Below are 25,292 nucleotides of genomic sequence, written 5' to 3' on the forward strand. Positions count from 1 at the left end.
GGGCATTTGGGAGGAAGGTTTGGAGCCTCATGGGGTGGGGGGGTCCAAGGTGACTTTGTACCATAAGGTGAGTGAGTGTGGGGGAGGTTCAGGACATCTGTGTACTTTCGGGTGTAGGGGGGGTTGCAGGGCGTGTGCGGTGAGGTTCAGGGCACTCGTGTACTTTGGGGTATTGTGGGGGCTTGCAGGGCATGTGGCAGTACCTCCTGTGAGAGGAGCAGCTGGACACATGGGAAGGCATGTGGTCTTGAGTTTTCGCAGCGCACTACAAAGAGGTGATGTGTGAACAGTGGGCCAGATTGCAAACCCCTTCCCACACTCACGCGTTCCAAAAATCAAAGTTTGGCTTAAAAATCATGCGACTCGAAAAATAGAATAAATATTGAGGGAGTTATCTGTATTCTGGTGTTGCTATTGGAGGTCATATTTTCAGGCTTTTCAGTGTAATCATGAGGGCTAGAAACTTTCGAATAAAATGAAAGCTGAGTGTCTCAAGTAGTCACGTGACTCCAGGAGCTTAATACCCATTTTAAACTAATTTGGCTTTTGTTAAAGCATAAAGCACAGAGAAGTCAATCAACCCCTAACCTCAGAGCTGCCTCACTTCACAGCACAGACTGTCATAGACACATTAGAGTTGTTACTGGCCCAAGGTTACAGATCAAAATGACTAGGCTTTATTGTCTGTTGGGAGACGTGTTCTCTTCATATGCTATCCCAGCCCTGGGCAGATAGCTGTTCCAGCAGACCTTGATAAGAACAGATTTAAAAATTTTATTAAGATATTTTAAAAAAAAGTGAACGGTACAGAGTTTAAAAATAGAAGTTTCTGGTTATCAGGGAATAACAAACAGATTATGGAGGGTGCAAAGTTTGGTTTAAGATCGGGTGACATAAGGATTACATAATCTGCCATATCCCAATTGGAGGTAAAAGGTTGATGGATCAAAGTCCGGACACTGAGCTATGAGGTATGAAGTTCACAAAGTGGCTATGTTCGGGTGGGAAGTATGAGTGGATATGATCATGAGGATGGATTGACCCTCATTTGGTGAGATTTAATGTTCAGGGAGTTTGTGGTTCCAGTTCATATGATCCAGCAGAGAGAGTCTCTTGGTCCCTTTCTCATAGTCGAAGAACGATGTCACTCTGGCTCATGCCTCCTGGTACTGTTGGTGGCCGGTGATGTGCTCGATGTAGATGTCCCTGGACCATCGGATGGTGTCTGAGACTATGAGGTGCCGCATGAGCTGTGCGTAGCGTCAGCTGATCCCGCAGGTCCGCAGCACACGCTCGTTGCAGGGGTCTCAGGCGCCCAGAGCTCTGATGATCAGGGCGTCCATCTGCACCTCGGAGCAGGTTTAAAACTTGTATTAAGATGTTTTTTAAAAAAAGTGAACGGTACCAGTACTACCCAGATAGACCACAAACTCTATTCGGTGACAAAGGCGCTCGACCAGGTTCACTGTTGACGAAGCAGAGTGCTGGTGCCCTGGCCCTGTGGTTAGAGGTGCACTAACGTGTGTGTGCTCATGACAGTGGTACCTGCTCAGTGAGCACTGGGAGTTTTGGCTGCCTCCTTAGCTGGACAAAGGTGCCTTGCTATTGTACATTCGGGTGGCTGGTTTTGGTTGGCTGTATTCACATGACATAATCTGTAATTAAAGATTTATCTGTGATTTCTGGAGATTTCAGGACAACCCTGCCAGGTTGGCAATCCTATGATACTTTGCCACAAAGAAGTTATATATTAAACCTCTGAATTAGTTACAGACTACAGTGGTTAGTTACAAACCCTGCACCTTGTACCTGCTTGTTTGAACAGAACATCTCCATCCATCATCTTGTCCTCCTGGCTTTGTCTTACCCGGATTGGTGCCAACCTTCTGGAATGCGTTTCTTTGAATACCTGGTGTCTAGTACTACTTAGGCGTGCCTGTGTTTCTGCAACATTAGCCGTGCCTTTGTCAAGTTCATGTACCGGACAGTGAACTTGTAGGCAAGCGCCTGCTTTATGACAGGGCTCGTAGCCTGGCTTTTGCTGATTTTAGTTCAGGCCTTAAGCTTTGCACTTGGCCCTGTGCTCCAGGCTCTCTCTCTCTCTCCCCCTCCTACAGGTTGGAATGTGGAATGCTGTGCTGGGAACTGTGTCCCACATTGTCCTCTAACCCCAGGATTTTGGCATGAGAGAACCCATGCCCCAGATCCCCAACATGGTGTGGTATGGATACATATCATTCTGATATAGGGTTGCCAGAAGTCCGGTTTTCAACCAGAATACCCAGTTCAAAAAGTCCAGTCGGCAGCACAGCGGGGCTAAGGCAGGCTCCCTGCCTGCTGTGGCTCCGCTCAGCTCCTGGAAGCAGCAGCATGTACCTCCTAGGCATAGGGGTAGTTGGGGGGCTCTGCACACTGCCCTGCCCCAAGAACCAGCTCTACAGCTCCCGTTGGCTGGGAACCAGGCAGACAGGGCTGTGCTTCCATGTAGGAGCCAGAGCAGGGACATGCTGCTGCTTCCGGGAGCCGTCCAGAGCCTGCACCCTGGCCTCCTCCTGCAACTCAACCCTCTGCCCCAGCCCTCATCCCCTTCCTGCCCTCTGAATCCCTCGGTTCCAGCCGAGAACACCCTACTACACCCCAAACCCCTCATTCCCAGCCCCACCATAAAGCCTGTACTCCCTATTAGGTTCACTCCCTCTGGGGCACCTGGCATTGGCCACTGTCGATAGACAGGATGCTGGGCTGGATGGACCTTTGGTCTGACCCAGTGTGGCTGTTCTTATGTTTCTTGCTCCAGGTGCCTTGGGCAAAATATTCCTATTCATCCCTTCTTTCAAACCCTTTTTTCTTGGGTTAGGTCAGGATGTACCTGTGTTAATCTTTTGGAGTGTGTTCACACACATCCCCAGTGTCTGTTGTTTCTTAGGAGTGTCTGTGTTTTGCATCATTAGCAGTGCCCCTACCAAGGTCGTGTATAAGACAGTAAATTTCTTAAATTCTGCTTTAATCCGTGGCCTGACTTTGGTTCATGACATGGTTTGAATTTGCTGACTATGGTTTGGGCCTTAGGTCTTGCACCAGGCTTTGTGCTTCAGGGTGTGTGTGTGTTTCTCCCACACCTTTTATCCCAAAGCTCTCAGCTATGCGTGTTCACGCGCAGCCGGTGAACACTTCACTCGCTGCTAAAATGTAGCCCAGCTGTTGGGATGAATTTGACAGTTGGTTTACAGTGTACAAACAATCAGCACAGAAGGAAGACTACTGTGTTCAGTGCAACTGCAGGGAGATTGCTGCAGTATGTAATTGTATCTGGATGGGGTAACCAAACATCTCTTGCGGTAAAACTATGTGTCCAAAGGACGAGATAATGAGCGTAACTCAACTTTCTAAGTGAAAAGATTGATCTTCTCTGATTTGGTCACTAGTTCTTAAAGTGAGACTGTTACCAAAATGTCGGGTCCACCTAGCTGAGAGCCAATGACAGCCAGATAGGGATAAGGAAAGGTTGCTTTATTCTGCAGAAGAAAGGAGAGTTCTGTACCTTGACACAAAAAGCTCAACTCCATACAAAAACCAAGAATCTTTTATACACACTCTCACACAGGCTTTGGTCGTGTTAGCATTTGATTGGTGGTTAGCAAAACCTGCACTTCTGCAATCTGCTCAGCAAAAACCCGCTTAGGACCAGCTTCAACTGCCTCAAGACTGATAAGGGGAGACAGTTCAAAAGTTCAGGCTATTGTGTCCGTGAAGTGTCCAATTTCTCCTAATGGCTGCCAGCTATTATAAAACTGCTAGCTATTAGGGGGTCGCTGCTGACTGTCACAGTCCCCCCTTCGGGCCTGATAATCCAAATTGTCAGGCCCGTTACGCAATTTGCGATCAATCTGGAGGGAGAAATATTGTGTTCTACGGACAGTAGAGCCCTTAGTAACAACATTACACAAACATTTTGCACATTGCAACATTACCTAAACACCACATAGAAAAAAAAAAGAGAGGAAAATAATCCATTTGATAATTTTATGGAAAAGGCTAGTAAACCATGACCCAAGGTCTGGAAGGAGGGCCTCAAAATTAAGGGTATGATCAAGAGATACAGTGTGGGAAACAACAGCTGCATCCTTGATGGCCTGCAAATCCTCCTCAATTAAACCAGAGCGATTAATATAAAAACAGCATTTTTCCCCAATGCGAGCACAGGCCCCCTCCCTACTCCAGCATTCATGGCATCTAGCACACGCCTATTTTGCAGTGTTACTTCTGCTTTGTCATCAATTTCTCATTGTAATTTTTGCAACACGTCCATGGAAGCATTAGCTGCTTTTTCAAGTTCTGCAGAAATGTTTACCATTGCCCTTTCCAGCTCTGCCACCCCCAGTCCAGGAATAAGTCCACGTATAAAGGAATGAAATCCTGTTTGCCTGATTACTAGGGGGTTGTCGGCATGTTTAACCCGAGCTCCTTTCAAGGGTGTGAAGAGCTTGTGAGAATAAGTCCCCAGGTTGAGGATTTGGCGTGAGTCCAGTGTGGTGTTTACTTGAACGTCTGGTAGTACTCTGGCCACGCCACACTGGCCGTGCCAACCCGGTGGGAGAGCTTTATAAGCATTATTGCCACAAATAAAATACAGACCGGAGCTCTGTAAATAAAGAGTGAGGGAGCTTCCTGCTACTCGGTGACGCCAAGCTACCCTAACATCACGATGTCTGGAGTTGCCAAATACCCTGCCCCGGCACCGCCAATGGGATGCATTCAAATGTCCCATGGCATGGGTGTTGTTTAAGATACCCCCACAGTATGTAACAGCAAACAAGTGTGATGTAAAGCTTACTAGCGCCCCCTGGCATTCAGAGATTTTTATAAGGGATGAGTGAGGTGATAAAATGCCGGAGGAGACGTCCATATAATATGCATGGGTCTGATTTATGAGACCCAAGGGAAGGAATGAAGGAAACCACTCCCCTTGATAACGTTCACCTATCAATTTTGCAATATAGGCCTTTTGAAACTGGCAGGGAGGCCTCTGGGTGTCTACACCAATTTTTAAGGGGTAAAAGGTTCCATTTCTAACACTAAACCTAAGGGTTTGATTGCAGGCTTCTAAGGGGATGTAACCCAGTTCCTTCCTGGTCCTGTCAACAGCCTCAAAACATAAGGCCAACTTATACCCATACCCAAGGATATCGAAGAGAGGGACCCCTGGGGCCTCCCAGCTATGATGCCAAACCTCAGACATTTTCCCATACTTATCGGACCGGTATTCTCCTTTCCACCACCACTCAGCTTTCCACACCACTTGTAGGGAGAGAAGTTTAAAGGTACAGCCCACAGTCCTATTCCTTCCTCAGAATGAGTTCGGTGACACAACCAACAGTCAGACAAGTGTCCCAATGTGGCCAGTCACTGAAGAGGTTTAGCCGCTGGGTGCGGGTTAACTTGTACAAAGGGCAGGCTCAGAAATAATAGCCACCGCAGCACCGTCTGAGAACCCATAGTCACAAAGTCTCAGGATTTTGTTCGTCGGAACAAAAGCTTTAGTCCCTTGAGAGGTTCAGTTTTCCAGGCATCGTCTGCTTCTGGCTCTTCTGGGTCGTGGTGGGAAGAGCTGGTGGTGCTCCCTTGAAGTCCAATGTCATCTGCTTCTGGCCTCGGCCTAGGGGCTAGCTTGATTCGTGTGTGGTGGATCCAGGTATCTCGTTCCCTTACTCGAATTGCAGTGTGGGAGGTAAGAAGGACTTGAAAAGGGCCAGCCCACCGGGATTGGAGAGGCTCGATTTTCCACTCTTTTACATAGACCCAATCCCCTGGCTGGATCCGGTGAGCAGGTACATCAGCGGGGAAGGACTGAAATTGGGCTGCGTACCTGTGAAGAGGCATCAGAGTATTTTGGAGGGAAACAACGTATCTGGTCAACTTTTCGTCCCCCCAAGTGTCTAAATCAGTCACAGGTCTTGGGTCAGCAAATCCGGTGTATGGCCTGCCGAATAAAAGTTCAAAAGGTGAGAGACCAAGCCAAGTTCGAACTGCCAAGAGGGCCAAAGACAGAGCCTGAAGCCATTTTAACCCAGTCTGTGCACATATTTTGGAGAGCTTAAGAGCTTTTAACGTATGGTTCTATACTATTCCACTTTAGCCCAGGATGGGTTGTCCTCGAAGGGTATGTAGAGCAGGTGTACCTAGGGCCTTTGCAATGTGTTGAATAACCTGGGCAGAGAAATGAGTACCCCTGACTCTAGAGTCAATTTAGATCTGTGACCAAAGCGAGGAATCAAATGATCATAGGTCGAAGGACCGATAATGATCATCCTGGTCTGACTCTGCATGCACAAAGGTCAATGCTCAGCAGATAAACCTATCCACCACGTTTTATAACAAACCCTTACACCATGACTGAGTTATTGATTAATGTTTCCTTTCAAAAATATTTTATAGTTGGGTTTGTTTGGAACCTCAGGAGCTGAGAGTATCACCCACGCAATTGACCATGCCCGACGCTGCAGAGGAAGGCCAAAACACCTCCGGGCCCCTGCATATCCGCACTGGAGGAAATTCCTTCCCGACCCTCAAATATATGGCGATCAGTTAACCTGGAGCATGGTGGGCAAGACCACCAGCCAGCAACCAATGAAAGAACTTCTGCATAACTCATTCCATCCCATCTAAATCCCCTCACAGACCATTGAGCAGACTTATCTGCTGATATACCCAATGATCAGTTGCTCCCCAATTAATCTTCCATCATTATCACCCCTCCTATACTTTATCAAGCTTAGTCTGTAAGCCAGATAAGTCTTTTGCCCCCACTATGTCCCTCGTGAAGGCGTGGTCCAGAACTTCACTTCCCCTAATGGTTAGCAAAACCTCATCTAATTTTCAAGTTAAACTTACTAATATCCAGTTGTACCCATTTTCCTTGTGCCACATTGGTACTATTGCTTAAATTGCCTTTCCCTCTTCCTACATATCCCCCTGTATTTTTATAGGCATAGCATCTCCCTCCGGAGCCTTCTTTTGGCCAGGCTAACAAGCCGCTCTTGGAGTCGTCCTTTCGATAGATGAGCAGTTTTCCATCCTCGGAGTCTGCTAGTAGGTCCCATCTCTGAACTCTGTTTCGCAGTTGATCATCCTTCTTTTAAACAATCGGACATCCAGAACATAGCACGACAAATAATTCAGTGGGTCTCAGCCAGCGCCTTATATAACGGTACTAACACCTCCTTCTTGCCGATTGCTGGAAATACGTCGCCTGATGACTACCAAACACATTTGCGTTTTTTTAATCTGCCATATCGTATGGGCCATAGTGACCTGTCTCAACCAATACCCCAAAGGTCATTTCTCGTACGCTTCCAAACTGTATGGCGTCCCCACACGTATATCTAAAATTCTTATTTGATTATCCCTATAGTGCAATGACCTGCACTTTTCTACTATTATATTTCTTCCTATTACTATTACTCCATTACAAGGTGGTCCGATCTCATATTATCCGGGTCCTTCTCCGTGTTAGCAAATACCTCCCAGGCTTCGTGTCTGATCGCAAACTTTATTAGCACATTCGCTCTTTGTGCCAAGTGTCAGTATAAAAGGTTCAATAGAGATCGGTCCCAGAATCCGATCCTTGCGGGACTCACTAGTAACTCCCCGCCTGACTAGTTCACCCTTCAGTACGAGCCGCTGCGAGTCTCCCCTTTAACAGTCCTTACCCCTTACAATCTTCATATTCATCCCTCTTTCCAATTTAACTAACAGATTCCCCTTTGCGGGAAACGTGTCAAACGGCGCTTATTAAATCGCAGGTAAATAGTATTCTCCCATGCATTTTCCTGTCTAAGTAAGTCCAGTCACTCTCAAAAGGACGATCAGGTTAAGGTTTCAGATCTACCTTAGTAATCCATATGTTGCAATTGTTCGCCACATTACCATCGAACCTCATGTCCTTAATCTACTTTCTCCTTTAAAATTTCTTTCCAAGCCTACATACTAGCAACGTCAAGCTAACAGGCCTCATAGGTTACCGGATCACTTTTTCCCTTTCTTGGAAGATAGGAACTCGTTAGCAATTCTCCAGTCGTACGGTACAACCCCCGAGTTTACCGATCGATGATAAAATTCTTTGCTATTGGGCTCGCAATTTCATGCGCCATGTTCCTTTTATATTATCCTGGATAGAGTTGCCGGTCCTCGATTTGTAACCCATTAGTGTCAAGTTTGGCCTCACCTTCAGTACGCAGAACCCACCCTCCCATACCTCATCCCATTTATCATCCCCTCCACATCCCTAAATCCTCCTAGTCTTATTAAACGACTGAGGCAAGTAGTAGGCTTCTTTAGGATATTGGCCATGCCTAGGTATCCTAACCTCCGTTCCTATCCTTCAGTGTTTAGCGGCCCCACTTCTTCTTTCTTTGTTGTTTCTTATTATTGGTGCTGCGTCGAACCTTTTACTATTTGGTTTAATTCCCTTTGCAAGGTCCATGTTCCTACATTGGCTTTTTAGCCATTCCTCACTTATCCCTACACTGTCTGCCTCACTAAGTAGCTTCCCTGCTAATTCTACCTGGTTGGGCTTTCTCCACCTGGTAGTTTCTGCTTCCTAATCCCTCTCTGACGCATGCTTGCTCATCCGCTGGGCCTATTCAACTCCTGCATGGTTTTTTTCCCTTTCTTGGGATGCAGGCTTCCGTCAGTTTCCGCGGCTGCGACTTAAAATTGCGGAGGAGGCCTGGAATTACTTTAAATCCACAGATTCCTCCGTCAATCCATCCCTAACTAAATTCCTCTAATCTTTAAAAAGCCCTTGTGAGAACGGTCAAAACATGGTTCAAGTAATGGTTGTTCCCACTATCCAAGGCAGTTGCTCGTCTAGCGGAATGCTTCGGTCCAGCCAGATCAGTTGGTACATTACAAAAGTCTGTAGCCTTGGCACTTGGGCATCTCTGAGCGTAGTTCGATTTTGGAGCCATTCCAAGGGTGTATATGCCCATAACCTTGTCCAGGGGGGCCTTTTGGTTCCCCCCTTGGATTGAATTTTGCACAAATGTCACAGGTGGAAAGGACTCTTTTGGCTTCCTGGAATACCCCAGGGGTATACCAAAGTCTGTTCACAATAGCTGCCATGGCCTCTGCTCCGCCGTGTGTTTCTTGGTGTAGTTTAAATAGGGCAGGGCGCAGAGCAGCCCAGGACAAGGTGCTTCTCCCATCAGATAGCTGCCACTCCCTCCTTGGTGTCTTAGTGGCCCCTACGTCCTCCCAGCGACTAACCTCTGATGTTCAGGGACAAATGGAACCAGTGTTGATGGGGAAGAGGGTGCGAGCACCATTCAGTTGGTAATATAAGGTTGTAGGGAGGCCACTTTTGATGCTGCATCAGCCAATCGGTTCCCACGGACGGTGGGATCATTTCCCTTCTGATGGGCATGAACTTGAATAATGGCAATCTCGAATGGCAGGTGCACAGCCTTTAATAGTTGCAGAATTAAGGGCCCATGTGCTACTTTAGTGCCACCGGAGGTAATAAAACCCCGCTCTACCCAGAGTTGGCCCGTGGCATGGCAAACGCCAGAAGCATATTTTGAATCAGTATAGATGTTTACAGGCTGACCTGCTGCCAGCTCACATGCTCGGGTGAGGGCTGCCTGGGCTGAGGTGGAAGGTCCCAGGGGTGCAGACTGTAATACCTCAAACTGGGTAGATACTGCAAATCCAGATATTTGTTGTCCCTCCACGACCCGTGCCCAGCCATCTGTATACAGTTCCAGGTCAGTATTTGGAATGGGCACATCTGGAAGATCTGGTCGAGGTTTTTCCTGATGATGCACTACTTGAAGACAATCATGTGAAGGCTTATGATTGTTGTCCGGAAAAGGTAACAGGGTCGCAGGGTTCAAGGTATGGCATTACTTAATCTTTAAATTGGTTCTGGACAATAAAGAAACTTCCAAATGGGTCAGTCTCTGAGACGTTAAGTGCTGAGTGCCCTTTTGGACTAGCAGTAGTTGGACTGCATGTGGGGTCTGTAGGACCATCGGATGGCCTAAAGTAACCTTCTCTGCTTGGGCTACCAGATGGCCAGCAGCAACCACTGCCCGAAGGCAACCAGGAAAGCCTTGTGCCACCGGATCCAATTTTGGGGAATAGTAGGCCACAGGTCGTTCCTTGGGTCCAAAAGTCTGGGTCAGGACACCCGAGGCCACCCCTAGTCGCTCATGCAATAGAGAACGAAGGGCTTCCGATAATCGGGGAGCCCGAGGGCTGAGACTGAGGCCAGGGCTGTTTTAAGCTCCTGAAAGGCTTTGATAGCCCCAGAATTCCAGTGCAGGGGGTTCCTCGGCATCATGGGTTATCTGCTTGTAAAGGGGCTTTGCCATTTCTCCAAAACCTGGAATCTAAGAACAGCAAAATTCTGTAAGGCCTAAAAATCCCCGCATTTCACGTTTAGTCTCTGGCCGTGGGATGTTAAGGATTGACTGGATACGGGCAATAGATATAGCTCGATGTCCCGGGGTCAGTACATTACCGAGGTAGGTTACCTGGTCCTTGGCAAACTGAAGCTTAGAAGGAGACACTTAATGTCGCTTATCTACCAAGCAATTTAGCAAGTAAATCGTGTCTGTTTCGCATGTTACCTGATCAGGAGAACAAACCAGGATGTCATCGACATACAAGAGATAAGTGGACTCACCAGGTGGCTTAATATCAGCTAAATTGTGTGTCAGGATAGAGGAGAAAATGGTTGGCGATTCAACATATCCTTGTCGTAGCCGAGTCCAAGTCAGCTGTTCTGCCCTCCCGGTCTCTGGATCCGTCCATGTAAACGCAAAGATATCCCAGCTGTCTTGATCTAGGGGAATACTGAAAAAGGCATTACACAAGTCTATTACCGAATAGCAAGCAGTACCTGCTGGAATGGCGGTCAGGATAGAGTGAGGGTTAGGTGCCACGTTGTGTCTAGCCTGAACGACTTTATTCACTGCATGGAAGTCCTGGACAAATCGGTATACCGGTTTTCAATCTGGATCCGTGTCAGGTTTTCTGACTGGCAGAATGGGGGTATTGAAAGAAACTTGGTGCGAACTAGCACTCCCAACCGCAGGAATGTGGTGATAAGGTTCCGGAGGCCTAGCAGAGCTTCTTGGGGGATGAGATACTGACGAATTCGAGGAATTACAATGCCTGGCTTCAAGGTTATACACACTGGTTCTGTCCGAAGAGCGCCCAAGTCTGTTTTTAAAGTGCCCCATAGGGAGGCTTTTACCTCCTGTCTGAGTCGCTCGGGTAGGATTGGGTCCACAGGCAGGACCAAGTCCTCTGAAGCCTGGGTCAGAACAGCACATAGCTGGGGGAGTTAGTTTTGAGGTAAGAGGAGGATGATCCTATCATCTGAAAAAAAGATCTGAGCATACAATTTACACAATAGATCTCTGCCCAAGAGGTTCACTGGGGAATCCGGAGCTAGCAAAAGGCATGGGAGGCGGAGACACTAGAAATTTCCACAGTAGCCTCCTGCAACGCAGAACAGTCAAATGACTTTCCGCCTATACCCATTACTGGAATACTTTTTATTCATGAGGCTTCCCTTCTTCAGCTTGACAGTAATGGTGGAGAGGGCAGCCCCAGAGTCCAGAAGACAAGAGTAAATGGTTCCTCCCAAAGTTAGACGGACCTGGGGGTCACTGGAGGAACAAACATAAGTGGTCAAATCATTTGAATAGGTGACAGAAGAACCCCCTGGTCGCCGTCATTCCTCACTGTCGTTAATGTCTGTTCTTTCCACAGTCATCTGGTGTTGCGATGGGTCTGGGCGGCGGGGCTGCCGCCCGGTGGGTCAGTATGGGCACTCCCTCTTCCAATGACCAAGCTTCTTACAACAGTTACACATATCTTTGGTGTGTCCTGCCCCCCTCCCCTGTTCGTTTTAGGTTGCCTCTTGGGGGGGTCCCCTCCAACCTCCTTGTTTTTCATTCCCAGCATTTACAAGAGCCGCTAGCATCCTCGCCTGCTTTGTCTCTTGTACCTTCTCCCTTGTGTTATGCACACGGGTGGCAACGCTTACCAGTTCCTCCAGGGATTTCCCTTCAGTGCCCTCAAGTCGCTGTAACCGCTTTTTGATGTCCGGGGCTGACTGAGAAATAAAGATAAGTCGGACCGTGGACTGTGCATCCACGGTCTTGGGGTCTAGGTTAGTATAGGTACAAAATGCTTTACAAAGTCTCTCATAAAAATCAGAAGGGTGCTCCTCTTTCCCTTGCACAGTATTATGAACTTTTGACCAATCCAGAGTTCTCTCTCCTGCCTATTTGATACCTATTAAAATGCAGTCCCGGAATCTCTTTAAATTCGCCAGGTGGGCCAGATCATTCGGGTTTCATTGGGCCAGATTAGCAAGGGATATAAGGTCACGGGAATGGCTGCCGGCTTCCGTGGCAGCCTGGGCATCCCAAAGGACCCGCTCCTTCTCCTCTGTGCATAAAAAACAATCCAAAATTTGGCCCACATCTTGCCAATCGGGATTATGAGACTGGAAAATGGTACAGAATTGCCTGTGGACGACATCTGGGTTGTCCCTGAGGCAAGGTGTAGTGGTTTGCCAATTCGTAAGGTCCGCTGTGGTAAATGGAACATGAACGTGATGGTCCACGACATTCCCTTCTGTCTTGGAACTGGGATGATCCGGAGGGGTGCTTGAATTAAATTGCCCGTGGGTTTCTTCCCATAAACTGGCCCCAGTCTAGTGTGGGATGCACTACTCAAGAGGCTAAAAGACTGACCCACTACTCAGCATTTCGCCAGTAGCTGGTTCGTCTACTCGAGCTGTAGTGTCCTCAATTTTCCCGGGCGGGGGTTTCTGTGGTAGGGCTGCTATCTCTGAACCCACAGCTGCAGAGGAAGGTATCGAGCCCGTCCTACTTGGTAGTGCCGCTGCTACCGGTGGCCGAGGTCGAGGACAGTATATGGGGGGGGGGGGTTCCAAAAATCGGCCTCTTTAGGGGCAGAAGGTTTTGGGTATAGAGGGGCTTGAATCTGTATTTTCTTTAAGCGACGATGAGCTTCATCGTCCCACAAGAACCAATAATCCATTTGTCCCTACAGTGCCTGGTTTTCCAGCACCAGGCGCAGAGGAGTTAAGTGAGTTGGAATGTCAAAAGACCCGAACTCGGGCCAATCGGTACCCAGGGGCTGGCCAATCCTGGGTACAAAGCTGCAATAAACGCCTCTTTTTGACATTCCTTTCTGAACACCAGGTAAAGGCCATTTATTTAACATGTAATTCCAAAGGGCTATCCTTTAGAGGGTTTCCGCTGAGACCCACCCATCCCCTTTTCTGGCACTCAAATAGAGAATTAAACAGAAAGAAGGAGGAATAATGGTCTAATCCAAAAAATCCAAGCCAGCAATCTCTGCTTACACTGACTGCTACAGGGGACGGAACAGAAGCTTGCACTTCCGGTCCCGCCCCTTGACTTCCTAGGGGCAGGGATAGGCGGCCGGGCATCTGCCCGGGGCTGCAGGGTCCCTAGCCTATGCCCTGTCTCAGGAGCGTGGGGGAGGGGACCCCCCCTCGCTACACCAGGTAACCAGAATATAACCAGAACCCTATTTCCTTATCCTATTAGGGCTCACCTTATCGGAGCACGAACTCCAGGGGCCGTGGTGAAGTGAGGAAGAGGGGCTAAGCACCCTGGTGGTGCCGCTTCTAGTTCGCCGCAGCCATCCGGAGTCCGATGTCCGAGCTAGGAGGGTCCCATCTGCGTCGCCAGAAACTGTTACCGAAATGTCGGGTCCGCCTAGCTGAGAGCCAATGACAGCCAGACAGGGATAAGGAAAGAGAATTGGAAAACAGCATTGCCCTAGAAATAGCACATTTTATTTTGTTTCAAGATAGACTCGCTTGCAGGCATTCTTCATTCACAGTAACAAAGATCTATCAGTAATGTTTTTTTTTTTTTGTGTGGTAGAGCTTTTAACATGGTACGTCAAGAATCTCTTTCCTTAGCAAAAAAAACTCTTGCCGCTTGCATGTTAAGATGCTTCCTTACAAATAAGCTGGAGGTGCTGTTATGAAATAAATTAATACTGGAAGCAGGGGGCTTGTTCTCTCCAGGCTTCTTTTGCCAGGTCCACACAGAACTCAAACAGTGAAAAGCAGTCAGGATGTTCAGTCTGCTATTCAGCACATGCTCCATAAAGGCAGAAGGTGATGGATGGGAAAGCAGATCAGAGAAGGGCTGACTGGAAATACAATCTTGATAAATACCTGGGAGTAAATTCATCTCCGGGATTATCACCTGGGAGGAATTTTGCCCCAGCATCCTAATGGTTAACATAGTCATGGCGGCCTTTATTATACGTGTAACTATAGGCGTCTTTTTCAAGGCTTGAAGGGTTAAATTCTCATTACTGCTCTTCTATAGGCAGCAATCTCTGAGGTGTAGGAGGCTCACGGAGTTCAGCGGCACTGCCCTGCAGCCAGAACGTCGCCCGAAAGGGATAGGATGCGGTGCTGAAGCAGCTGAGTTGGGCGTGGCTCCTCTTGCAGTAGCTGGGTTTATTGCTTGGTGTCCGTTCTCAGCACAGGGTTTCCTCTCCTCCCTCAACAAGGCATCTGCATTTCAGGTGAGGAGAGAGGTCGTGGGGGTAGGAGCCTGCCTTGGGCCCAGCCAGGGAGAAGATGTTAATAAAACCCTCGCTCACTGTTACGTTGTCCAGTTCACTGTGGTTTGGGGTTTCCGGACAAGTTACTGCTAGCGACTCCCCTTGTAAAAACTGCCATCAAAAATATTTTATTCCAGATGCAGAAGTGGGGGAGGGAACAGTTAAAGCATTTGAAACCTGAATGATTGAGACTTTTGTTGTAACAGTATCCCTCGTTCTCATTCTCTATGTAGAGTGTGTGTGGGGGACTCTGCTTGGCAATCTCTTAGATGGGATTGAAGATGCTATTAATTGTTGTCTTTTAGAGGAAAGTCTAGTGTTGATGGGCTGGAGGAGTTAGGAGTTGGAGCCGTTTGCTGTAAGACGAAATGAAACCTACACAAGAGTAGCAAAGATAGAAAACGCAGCTTCTGTCTCTGGAACTGACTCTCATTTGCAGCTTCACCGTTGGAGAAATCCAGACCCAGCACGTGGTCCAGTCAGCCATTTAAAACCTGGCCAACGGTTCTCAGCCCTGGGCCGTTTGAGATGTTGGGTCAGGTCAGCTCAGACTCAGGGCTGAGGCACAGACTGGCGTTGTCTTGGGGGCTGAGCCAGGCTCTGATTACACAGAAGGCAAAAAGAGGAAAGAGGAGCAGTAAGATGGGGAAGAAAAATGATTTTTTTTTTTTTGTAGTGCTGGTGGGAGAGAGGGAAGAGGAAACATTAGAACCCAAGTCTCATATTCGAGATGTTCAGGGTTCAGCTAATCATCTGGAGGTGGTGATGTCATCTGGCTTCCTCCTGTGATGTGGCCCGGCCTGGTCTGGTCAGGATCCCTTTCAGGATCAGGACAACGAAGGCCCAGCGGTGTGATGGTGGATTCTGGGGTCCTAGGAAGAGATGGGGGTGGCAGCCATGAAGATAGAGCTTGCTCCTTCCAGACCAGTCATGTGTTGACTCCCAGGTAAACACCCTCTAAGATGAGCTGGCAACCTCCTTGCATCAAAATTAATCATTAAAACACATTTTGGGGACTTTCACTGTAACATTTCTACAGTCTTTCAGCTCACCAGGAGCCCTGCAGACCCATTAGCACAGTTCTAACATAAACACGCCCAGCTTTTACCAATCTGTTGGCCTCTGACTTCTGGTGACGTCGACAGTTTTATGTGACAGGCTGAATTGAATTTTTCTGATCATAGACTACTTCAAAGGACTGGCCTCTATACCACACAGAGCAGAGGTTCTGGGGTTCCACACCTGAGAAGGGGATCTGTGTATACACCATTCAATGTTCTGTTACTACAGGGTTGATCAGATTGGTGGCGGGTGCATGGAAGAAGAATCTGTTAGCCCTGCGGTGCAGTAGAATCCACTGTCAGGAGTGTGCAACTCCTGCTCACCTACACCCTAGCAGCCTCTTTGGTTAGTACAGTTGGACATCAAAAAGCAAGTTTTCCAGTCAATATAATCACTGATTAAAAATTGACAGATGCCAAAATTGTGGGGGAGGAAGCTTAACTTTGACTTGTCCTCCTGCACTGCCCCACGGTTCAGAAATTGACACGCGGGAGCTCTAAATGGAGATGGTAAGAAGATGATTTTGTTAACTTTACATTTTCTGACACGGTTTTTATATTTTTCATATTATGATTGGACCCAGATGCCCCAGCTGAGATCAGATCCCTGTTGTGCTGGGAGCTGTACATACGCATGGTAATACAGTCTGTACCCTGCCGCGCTCACAAGCTAAGTAAATAAGACAAAGGGTGGGAGAAAGGATGTATCCCCATTTCAAACAGTTGAGGATCTGGGTCATGGCCACTGAGGGCTTGGCAGAGCCAGGAATTCAATACAGATCTGCTGAGTCCCAGTCCAGTTTCTAAGCTATGAGGATAAGCCATCTTGGTATGACAGGCCTGTCTTTCCTCTCAGGGCTTGGCTATGACGAATGCCATGCACACATTCTCCTGCCCTGTCTGTTTTTCTTGCCTCACCTTTGGGGAAATGAACAAAGTTGAACGTGCTCTAAGGTGGCTTCAGCCATTACTGTGTCTTAAGTCTAAACCCTGTTCTGGTACCAACTAAATCATCCCAGCCAGGGCTTTGTCAAGCCAGGGCATAAAAACCTCTTGAGGATGGATTTTCCACCACCTCCCTAGATAACCCATTCCAGAGCTTCACCACCCTCCTAGTAAAATAGTTTTTCCTAATATCCAACCTAGACCTCCCCCACTACAGCTTGAGACCATTGTTCCTTGTTCTGTCATCTGCCACCACTGAGAACAGCCAAGCTCCATCATCTTTGGAAACCCCCTTCAGGTAGTTGAAGGCAGCTATCAAATCCCCTCTCACTCTTTTCTTCTGCAGACTCAATAACCCCAGTTCCCTCAGCCTCTCCTCAGAAGTCATGTGCCCCAGCCCATTAAGCATTTTCATTGCCCTCCATTGAATTCTCTCCAATTTGTCCACATCTTTTCTGTAGTGGGTGCCCCAAAACGGGATGCAGTACTCCAGATGTGGCCTCAACAGTGCTGAACAGAGGGGAATAATCACTTCCCAAGATCTGCTGGCAATGTTCCTACTAATACAACCCAATATGCCATTAGTCTTCTTGGCAACAAGGGCACGCTGTTGACTCATATCCAGCTTCTCTTCCACTGTAACCACCAGGTCCTTTTCTGCAGATAGGGATAAGGGTGACCAGGTGTCCAGTTTTTGACTGGGCCATTAAAGGTCTGGTCAGTGGTTCTGGTTGGGGCTAAGGCAGGCTAGTCCCTACCTGTCTGGGCATTGTGTTGTGCCCTGGCCAGCAGGTCTGGCTCCTGGGTGGGGACCATGGGGCTCCATGCGCTGCCCCCGCCCCGAGCACCGGCTCTGCACTCCGATTGGCCTGGAACCATACTCCCAACCCCCTGCCCCAGCCCAGTGAAAGTGAGTGAGGGTGGGGGAGTGTAGTGAGTGGGGGGTGGGGACTCGGGGAAGGGGCAGGGTTAGGGTGTTCGGGTTTGTGCGATTATAAAGTTGGCATTAGAGCAGGATCAGACATTTATTTAATGAGAGCAGACAGAGATTCAAACTGTTAAAGCTTTATCATAGTTAAGACACCAAGTGTCAACATCACAAATCAAAATATATAAAGTAAATATCCTTAAATCAAACTCTCCGGTCTCCAGCAGCAGTTTTTGTACTACACGTGAGGAAATACTTTCCCTCGGTTTGTGCGTGTACGGTGAAATTGACACTTACCGATTTTAAAAAACATAATCAAATCTTTCCAAGCGTAGCCATCTTCAAGGATGTCTAAGAACTAAGTGTGGCACGTGGAGGAAGATGATGAAATGGAGCAGGGACCGTGGAAGGAAACATGTCAACAGACCAGTGACTAGGGGAGTGTTGGAACCTATGTTGTTTGGGTTGTTGCCAGAGTGGACAATACACTAGAAAATGTGCTGGAGGAGTTCAGCATGCTGTGATAAATGGGGGAGGGAGTGGAGCTGGACTGGCTGTGATCCGGTTATTTAAACCGTCTTAATGTCAGCAACAAACTGGAGCGGCCCCACTTGATCTGTGATGCAACTTGCCATTCCAAAGGCCTTTGTACGTTTAGCTCCTGTCACTTCTGATGATTTTTTTTTTTTTTTTTTTAGTGTTTCAAACTTTCCATTACCTACCAGATCCTGGTGAGACGGGAGCCAGGTATCTGAGAAATTGTTGCTCAAGCCCTTGATAGAACAAAGTCCTCCAAAGTGGCTGGAGGGGCTGGAAGGATTAAGCTAATCAGGGAAGATTAAACAAACTGTTGTTTAAGATGTTCAGTTATTCTGCTGCTAAAGGAGATGCGACCGGGGCACTTTCCTGACAGGTTTGCAGGGGGGACAGGGAAGCATTAGTTTGGGTGGCACAAAACTATTGAGGTGGGGTAGCAGAGCCCTCTAGTTGCACGTCTGCTCTGCAGTCTGACCAGCAAGGCGTTGATGCTGGTGGGCAGCCAATGGGAGGTGAGGGCATCCAGCGTCTCACAGGATCGAGCCTTAAATAAGGGCATTTTTTTTAAGTTGCCTCTCAGCCCTTCGTTGTGGGGCTGGGTCAGTCACTGAGGTGGATGGGTGCCCTCCCTGAGGTCCTGCTGCTGGGCGCCCCCTAGGGGAAGGCGCTTTGGAGCAGCGGCACTGCAAGAATCCTTCCTCTAGAGCAGGGGTGGGCAAACTTTTTGGCCTGAGGGCCACGTGGAGGTTCCAGAACAGTATAGAGGGCAGGGTAGGGAAGGCTGTGCCTCCCCAAACAGCCTGGCCCCTGCCTCCGACTGCCCCCCTCAGAACTCCCGACACACTCAACCCCTGCGCTCCTTGTCCCCTGACCACCCCCTTGGGACCCTACCCCCTATCCAACCCACCCTGCTCCTTATCTCCTGACTGCTCCCTAGCCACCCCCCCGATAACCTCCCTCCCAGGATTACCATGCCTATCCAATTGCCTCCTGTCCCCTGACTGCCCCCTGGTACTCTCTGCCCCTTATCCAACCTCCTCACCCCCTTACCATGCTGCTCAGAGCACCAGGACTGGCAGCTGCGCCTCTCAGCCGGAGCCAGCCACGCCGCTCCTCTGCCCAGCAGGCGCTCGCAGCCCCGCTACCCAGAGCTCTGGCGGCATGATGAACTGAGGCTGCAGAGGAGGGGCTGGGGTCTAGCCTCCCCAGCTGGGATCTCAGGGGCCAGGCAGGAGGGTCCCGTGGGCCGGATGTGGTTGGCGGGCCGTAGTTTGCCCACCTCTGCTCTAGAAGGTGAAAGTGCCACCCTGTGTGCTGCTGTGAGAGGTGCAGGGAATTGGAAGAGAGAGGATGATCTAAAGCAGGGGTGGGCAAAATACGACCTGTGGGCTGCATCTGGTCCATCAGACTTTTCACTCCAGCTGGAGAGCGGGGTTGGGGGCTTGGAAGCAGCGGCATGTCCCTCTTCTGGTTCTTTTGCGTAGGGGCAGCCAGGGGACTCCGCATGCTGCCTCCGCCCCAAGCACTGACTTTCCAGCTCCCATTGGCCAGGAGATATTAGGGTAAAGGGGCCATAGAAGTAGCTAAGATAGTCCCAATCAGCAGAGTCCTGCAAATCTGCAGATATCCGCGGACCGTGTTTGTGGGTTGGATGCAAATGCAAATCTTGTATGCGCACAGGGCTCTAACATTGAGACCCCAATCCTGAAAAAACTACAATTAATACTAGATCTCAAATACTTTACAAAGGAGGTCACTATCATCCCAATTAAACAGATGGGGAAACTGAGGCACAGGGCAGTGAAGTGAATTTCCCAAAGTTGCCCAGCAGTCCCAGTCCACTAGGCCACGTGGTGCCTTCCAATACAAATCAGTGATGGGATGAAACGAAGCAAAGGGAAGGTCTGAGATGAACGTCACAAAAGCTTTCCTGACGTAAAATGTACCTGACCACCAATATTCTTTTAGCAGAAGTGATAGAAGCTTCAGCACTTGAACTCCAGTTCTGGACTGTACAAAGCGTCGGAGAGTATTGTGAGCCACACTGCAGTGGCAAGGGATGAACCAAGCTTATTCTTTGACTTAACTTGACTGGAGTTGCACCGGGGATTAACTTAGCCCACTAGCTTAATAGGCCATTTTCATCTCCAATGTTTGACTTAGAGGCCTTGTGCTCTCAAGTAAGAGGATGTCTTTATCGTAATTGACTTTCCCTCCCATGCTACTGGCTTTTATTCTGTGGCTTGCAGGACCAATGGGTAGATGATGCGTAAGGAGAATAATATCCGACTTTCTCTCAGCGCTCTGCAGTGTCGACAGGAGACACAGGAATAAACGTTTTCCCCACTTGACGAATCAAAGATCCATGGGGAGCGAGAAGCTCTCTTGTCAGTCCCTTTTCAGAGTAGAACTGAACTGTCGAATGGGTTCCAGCCAGTGCATTGACGGTGCTCGGTCTCTGTCTTGCAGGAAATTGTAACTTGACAGGAGCATCCTGGAGCCAATTGCTGCTTGTTTGTTCCTTACTGTAATGTATTTTGTTGATTTTTAGGAACTTTTTGCAAAATGTCATCCTTGGAGCAGGCCCTGATGGTCCCTATGCCAGAGCGATGAAAGGAGAGATCACCTTATCACAGGTAAGAGATCATCTCAGCTGAGCGCTGTGAGAGTTGAGCAGATGGGCAGGACATGACTTGTGTTGGACACAAGCTGTGCAGATGTCCTGCCAAGACAAGGTTTCTTCTTGGCTCACCTGGTGAAGCTATTGCCTTTGGGCCAAGAAGGGGCTAGGTTTGAATCTTGACAATGGTAACTTTGTGGCATTCACACTGAGTTAGTCTGGCCTCAGGATGGGCTTAAGTCTGCTATAGCTTGGCAATTTCACCATGAGAAATAGCCTCCACCGGTGGTAGATTAATTACCTGGCTTATGTCCAAGTTTATTTCATTAGATCTAAAACTAAGTGTACTTGGTTCCTTTATATATTCTGGCTAAATCCTTTCATTTCTGCTTTCTGGGGGAGAGGAGTCTTTAATACACCTCTGCCCCAATATAACACTGTCCTTGAGAGCCAAAAAATCTTATTGTGTTTTACGTGAAACCGCATTATATCAAACTTGCTTGGATCCACTGGAGTGTGCAGCCCCCCTTCCCCCCCCCCAGAGCACTGCTTTACCGCGTTATAGCTGAATTTGTGTTATATCGGATCGCGTTATATCAGGGTAGAGGTGTACTAGCTTATTGGTAACCCTTAAACTTCATTAGGAAATAGTTAATGCGGAGCATATGTATTGGTGGGATTCAGAATTTTGAGTGACTTTCCCTCATTGTGTGTTGAGATGTAACTTGATCTCCTTTGGGTGATGGGAACTCTGTTTTTTAAGCTGGTTTCTGAGCTGGAAGAGGATTGCAAGAAGTTTGCTGCCTCCTTGGGGGCTTCTCTCCCGGAGACATTCTCCGTAGCACAGGTCTTTGAGGATTTTATGACACAAGGAAAGCTCAATACTGCTCTTCTGCAAGCTGCTGTAACTCTCAGGAACAATGGTAAGTGATGGCTACTTGCTGTTAGCATTCCTTCCCACCAGCTATGCTACACCAGTAACCACGTTCAGGTGTGATCCTGGTCTGTTCTTGTCACAATAGGGTTTCTCTTGTCCTGTGTGGACAGAAAAAATAGGTTCATGAAGGCCCATGTCTCAATGCTGATATGTCCCTAGGTTAAAACATGGTTAGGATATGGGCTTACTTCTTGCCACTGTGGACAGAAATTACTTGGACTAAAACCATGTTTAAACATGGCTAATGTTTGCAGTAAAGACTAGACTTGGTTTTCTTCCTTTCGTAGACCCACTGTATTTGATTGCCAACATTTCTCCAAGGACTGTTCTTATTGCAGTTAGTCTTTGAGTTGCAGCTTGAAGGCAATGCAGGCAGAATCTCTGGCTTGTCCGTGCTAGAGTTTGTGTGGCTGTCGCATGGATCTGTACTCCACCCTAATGTTTGTCCCCGACGGTGGTACAGCCAGATACTGAAACCATGCTGCAGGCTAACTGGTGGTCACTCCGTAGGAGGGTTTGCACCAGCACAGTCCCTCCCTTCCTGGGTGTTGCTTAACCACAAAGGAAAATAACCATGTTGGAAAATGGTCTTAGCAATGTTGTTCCTATCTGGATCTCTGCTCTCATTTCCCTGAACCCCATCCTGTTCCTTGTGCTCTGCCCATTCCGCTCACTGACTTTCATTTCCTTCCTGGGCTTTCTGCCATGCTGCCTTCCTCTGCCATCACACAGGTGGTTCTCTTCCAGATCCCTCCTGAACAGTTGCTGCTTCCAGCAATCCATCCTCTTTCTCATCAGTAGTAACCCTACATCCTGCCTCTACTGCACCGATGTCCTGTATCTCATCTGTATTCATCTTGTCTCACTTGGATTGCCATCCCTTCGCAGTGAACGTGTCTCTCAGTAGAGCTCTGTTCGCTATAAATGGATAGCTGTGCCTGATACCTTTCTGACCGTGGCTGTTGATAATAACGTTCCATCCCCGGCCCAAATGTATCATGAATTCCCATGGTGCACCTTTCCCGAAGCGCTGGTTGCTGTTGGTCTCTGGCAGCAGCAGATAGCCATCACTCATTGGCAAATCATCCCAAATCCTCTAACCAATGAAGTGGTGGGGCTTAGACAGGGCTTTTTATCTTCAAAGTATTTCCCTGCTATTTACCTTCCATCACTTGACTAATTAGATATTCTCTCTGTGCGTTAATACCAGATAAATCAGGCATGCTGTCAGCAAGCCAACAACAATTAACTAAACAGTCTAGCAATCTCCGTAACACTGTTTCTCTTTGAAGGCACTAAGAGAACTCCAGGGGAGGGGAAATTATTAAAATAATGAGGCGTCTGGTGGCATCTTAAAGACTAACAGATTGATTTGGGCATAAGCTTTCATAGGTAAAAACCCACTTCTTCAGATGCATGGAGTGAAAATTACAGATACAGGCATAGATATACTGGTACATGAAGAGAAGGAAGTTACCTTACAATGGAGAAACAATGTCGACGGCCAATTCAGTCAGGGGGATGTGGTCCACTCCCAATAATCGATGAGGAGGTGTCAATACCAAGAGAGGGAAAATTGCTTTTGTAGTGAGCCAGCCACTCGCAGTCCACTACACACTGCACCACACAAACACTAACCCAGGAACCAATCCCTGTAACAAATCCCATTACCTTCTCTGTTCCCATATCTACTCTAGTGACACCATCGTAGGACCCAACCACATGAGCCACACCAGCAGGGGCTCGTTCACCTGCACATCTGCCAATGTAATATATGCCATCATGTGCCAGCAATGCCCCTCTGCCATGTACATTGACCAAACCGGACAGTCTCTATGAATAAATGGACACAAATCAGACACCAGGAATGGTAACATATAAAAGCCAGTAAGAGAACTCTTCAGTCTCCCTGAACACTCAGTAACAGATTTAAAAGTAGCCAGCCTTCAACAAAAACGCTTCAAAAACAGACTGCAAAGAGAAACTGCAGAGCTGCAATTCATTTGCACATTTAACACCATCAATTTGGGCTTGAATAGAGACTGGGGATATGTCTACACTACAACATTAAGTCAAATTCATAGAAGTCGATTTTTAAATCAATTTTATACAGTCAATTGTGTGCGTTCCACTTAAGACCATTAACTCGGCGAAGTGCGTCCACATTACCGAGACTAGTGTCGACTTCCGGCGCATTGCCCTGTGGGTAGGTATCCCACAGTTCCCGCAGTCTCTGCCGCCCATTGGAATTCTGGGTTGAAATCCCAATGCCTGATGGGGCAAAAACGTTGTTGTGGGTGGTTCTGGGTACATCTCGTCAGGACCTTCCTCCCTCCCTCCCTTCCTCCATGAAAGCAACGGCAAACAATCATTTCTCGCCTTTTTTTCCTGGGCTACCCGTGCAGATGCCATACTATGGTGAGCATGGAGCCCGCTCAGCTCACCGTCACCATACGTCCCTGGATGCTGGTAGACATGGTACTGCAGTGCTACACAGCAGCAGCTCATTGCCTTTCAGCAGCAGATGGTGCATTACGATTTTTAGCCATCGTCATTGTCTCCTGAGTGCTCCTTTAGCTGACCTCAGTGAGGTCTGTCAGGGGCACCTGGGCATAAATGGGAGTGACTCCAGGTCATTCTCTTTAAGTTTCGTCTCCTAGAGTTTCAGTCCTGCCTGCAGTCAGACTTCCCTGTCTGTCTTCTGGCAAGCAGCTAGGAGATGATGATGGCTAGCAGTCGTACTGCACTGTCTGCTGCCAGCCTAAGAGAGATGGAGTGGCTCAAAACAAGAAAGAGACCAGATTTGTTTTGTATTCGTTTGTATTCATTTGCTCCTCCCTCCCTCCATGAAATCAACATCCGACAATTGTTTTGGTGAGGTCTGTTAGGGGCACCTTGAAAAATTTGATGGAGATTTGGTCCTTCCTGGAATAGCTAGGGGAGGGATAGCTCGGTAGTTTGAGCATTGGCCTGCAAAGTGCAGAGTTTTGAGTTCAATCCTTGAGGGGGCCATTCTGTGTGACAGTTGTGTGTGTTTCTCCTTGATGCAAACCCACCCCCTTGGTTGATTTTAATTCCCTGTAAGCCATGTCATCAGTTGATCCTCCCTCGGCACTGCTGCAGGTCCCTCTTATAGCCTCTGTCCTTCATGCCCTTGGAGATTTTTTCAAATGCTTTGGCATTTCATCTTTTGGAATAGAGTTCTGATAATATGGATTCGTCTCCCCATACAGCGATCAGATCCCGTACCTCCCATTCGGTCCATGCTGGGGCTCTTTTGCGATTCTGGGACTCCATCATGGTCACCTCTGCTGATGAGATCTGCACTCACCTGCAGATCGCCACTCTGGCCAAACAGGAAATGAGATTCAAAAGTTCATGGGCCTTTTCCTGTCCACCTGGCCAGTGCATCTGAGTTGAGAGCTCTGTCCAGAGTGATCACAATGGAGCACTCTGGGATAACTCCCGGAGGCCAATACTATCGAATTGCGTCCACACTACACCAAATTTGACCCGGCAAGGCCGATTTCAGCGCTAATCCACTTGTCAAAGGTGGAGTAAAGAAATCGATTTAAAAAGCCTTTTAAGTTAAAAAAAAAAAAAAAA

The 25,292-nt window shown here is 48.1% G+C and overlaps 1 protein-coding gene across 1 annotated transcript in view; it reads left to right on the forward strand.

The window, feature by feature from the left end:
* The window catches only part of LOC116837371 (bifunctional epoxide hydrolase 2-like), an 89,460-nt gene that overhangs the window by 11,895 nt on the left and 52,273 nt on the right, over positions 1-25,292 (forward strand). Inside the window, exons 2-3 of the mRNA XM_032801706.2 lie at positions 20,681-20,765; positions 21,513-21,672. Coding sequence (XP_032657597.2) covers positions 20,681-20,765; positions 21,513-21,672 — 245 coding nt within the window. The remainder of the gene's footprint in view (positions 1-20,680; positions 20,766-21,512; positions 21,673-25,292) is intronic.

The sequence above is a fragment of the Chelonoidis abingdonii genome, chromosome 3 (genome assembly GCF_003597395.2).
Source record: "Chelonoidis abingdonii isolate Lonesome George chromosome 3, CheloAbing_2.0, whole genome shotgun sequence".
Classification (NCBI taxonomy): domain Eukaryota; kingdom Metazoa; phylum Chordata; order Testudines; family Testudinidae; genus Chelonoidis; species Chelonoidis abingdonii.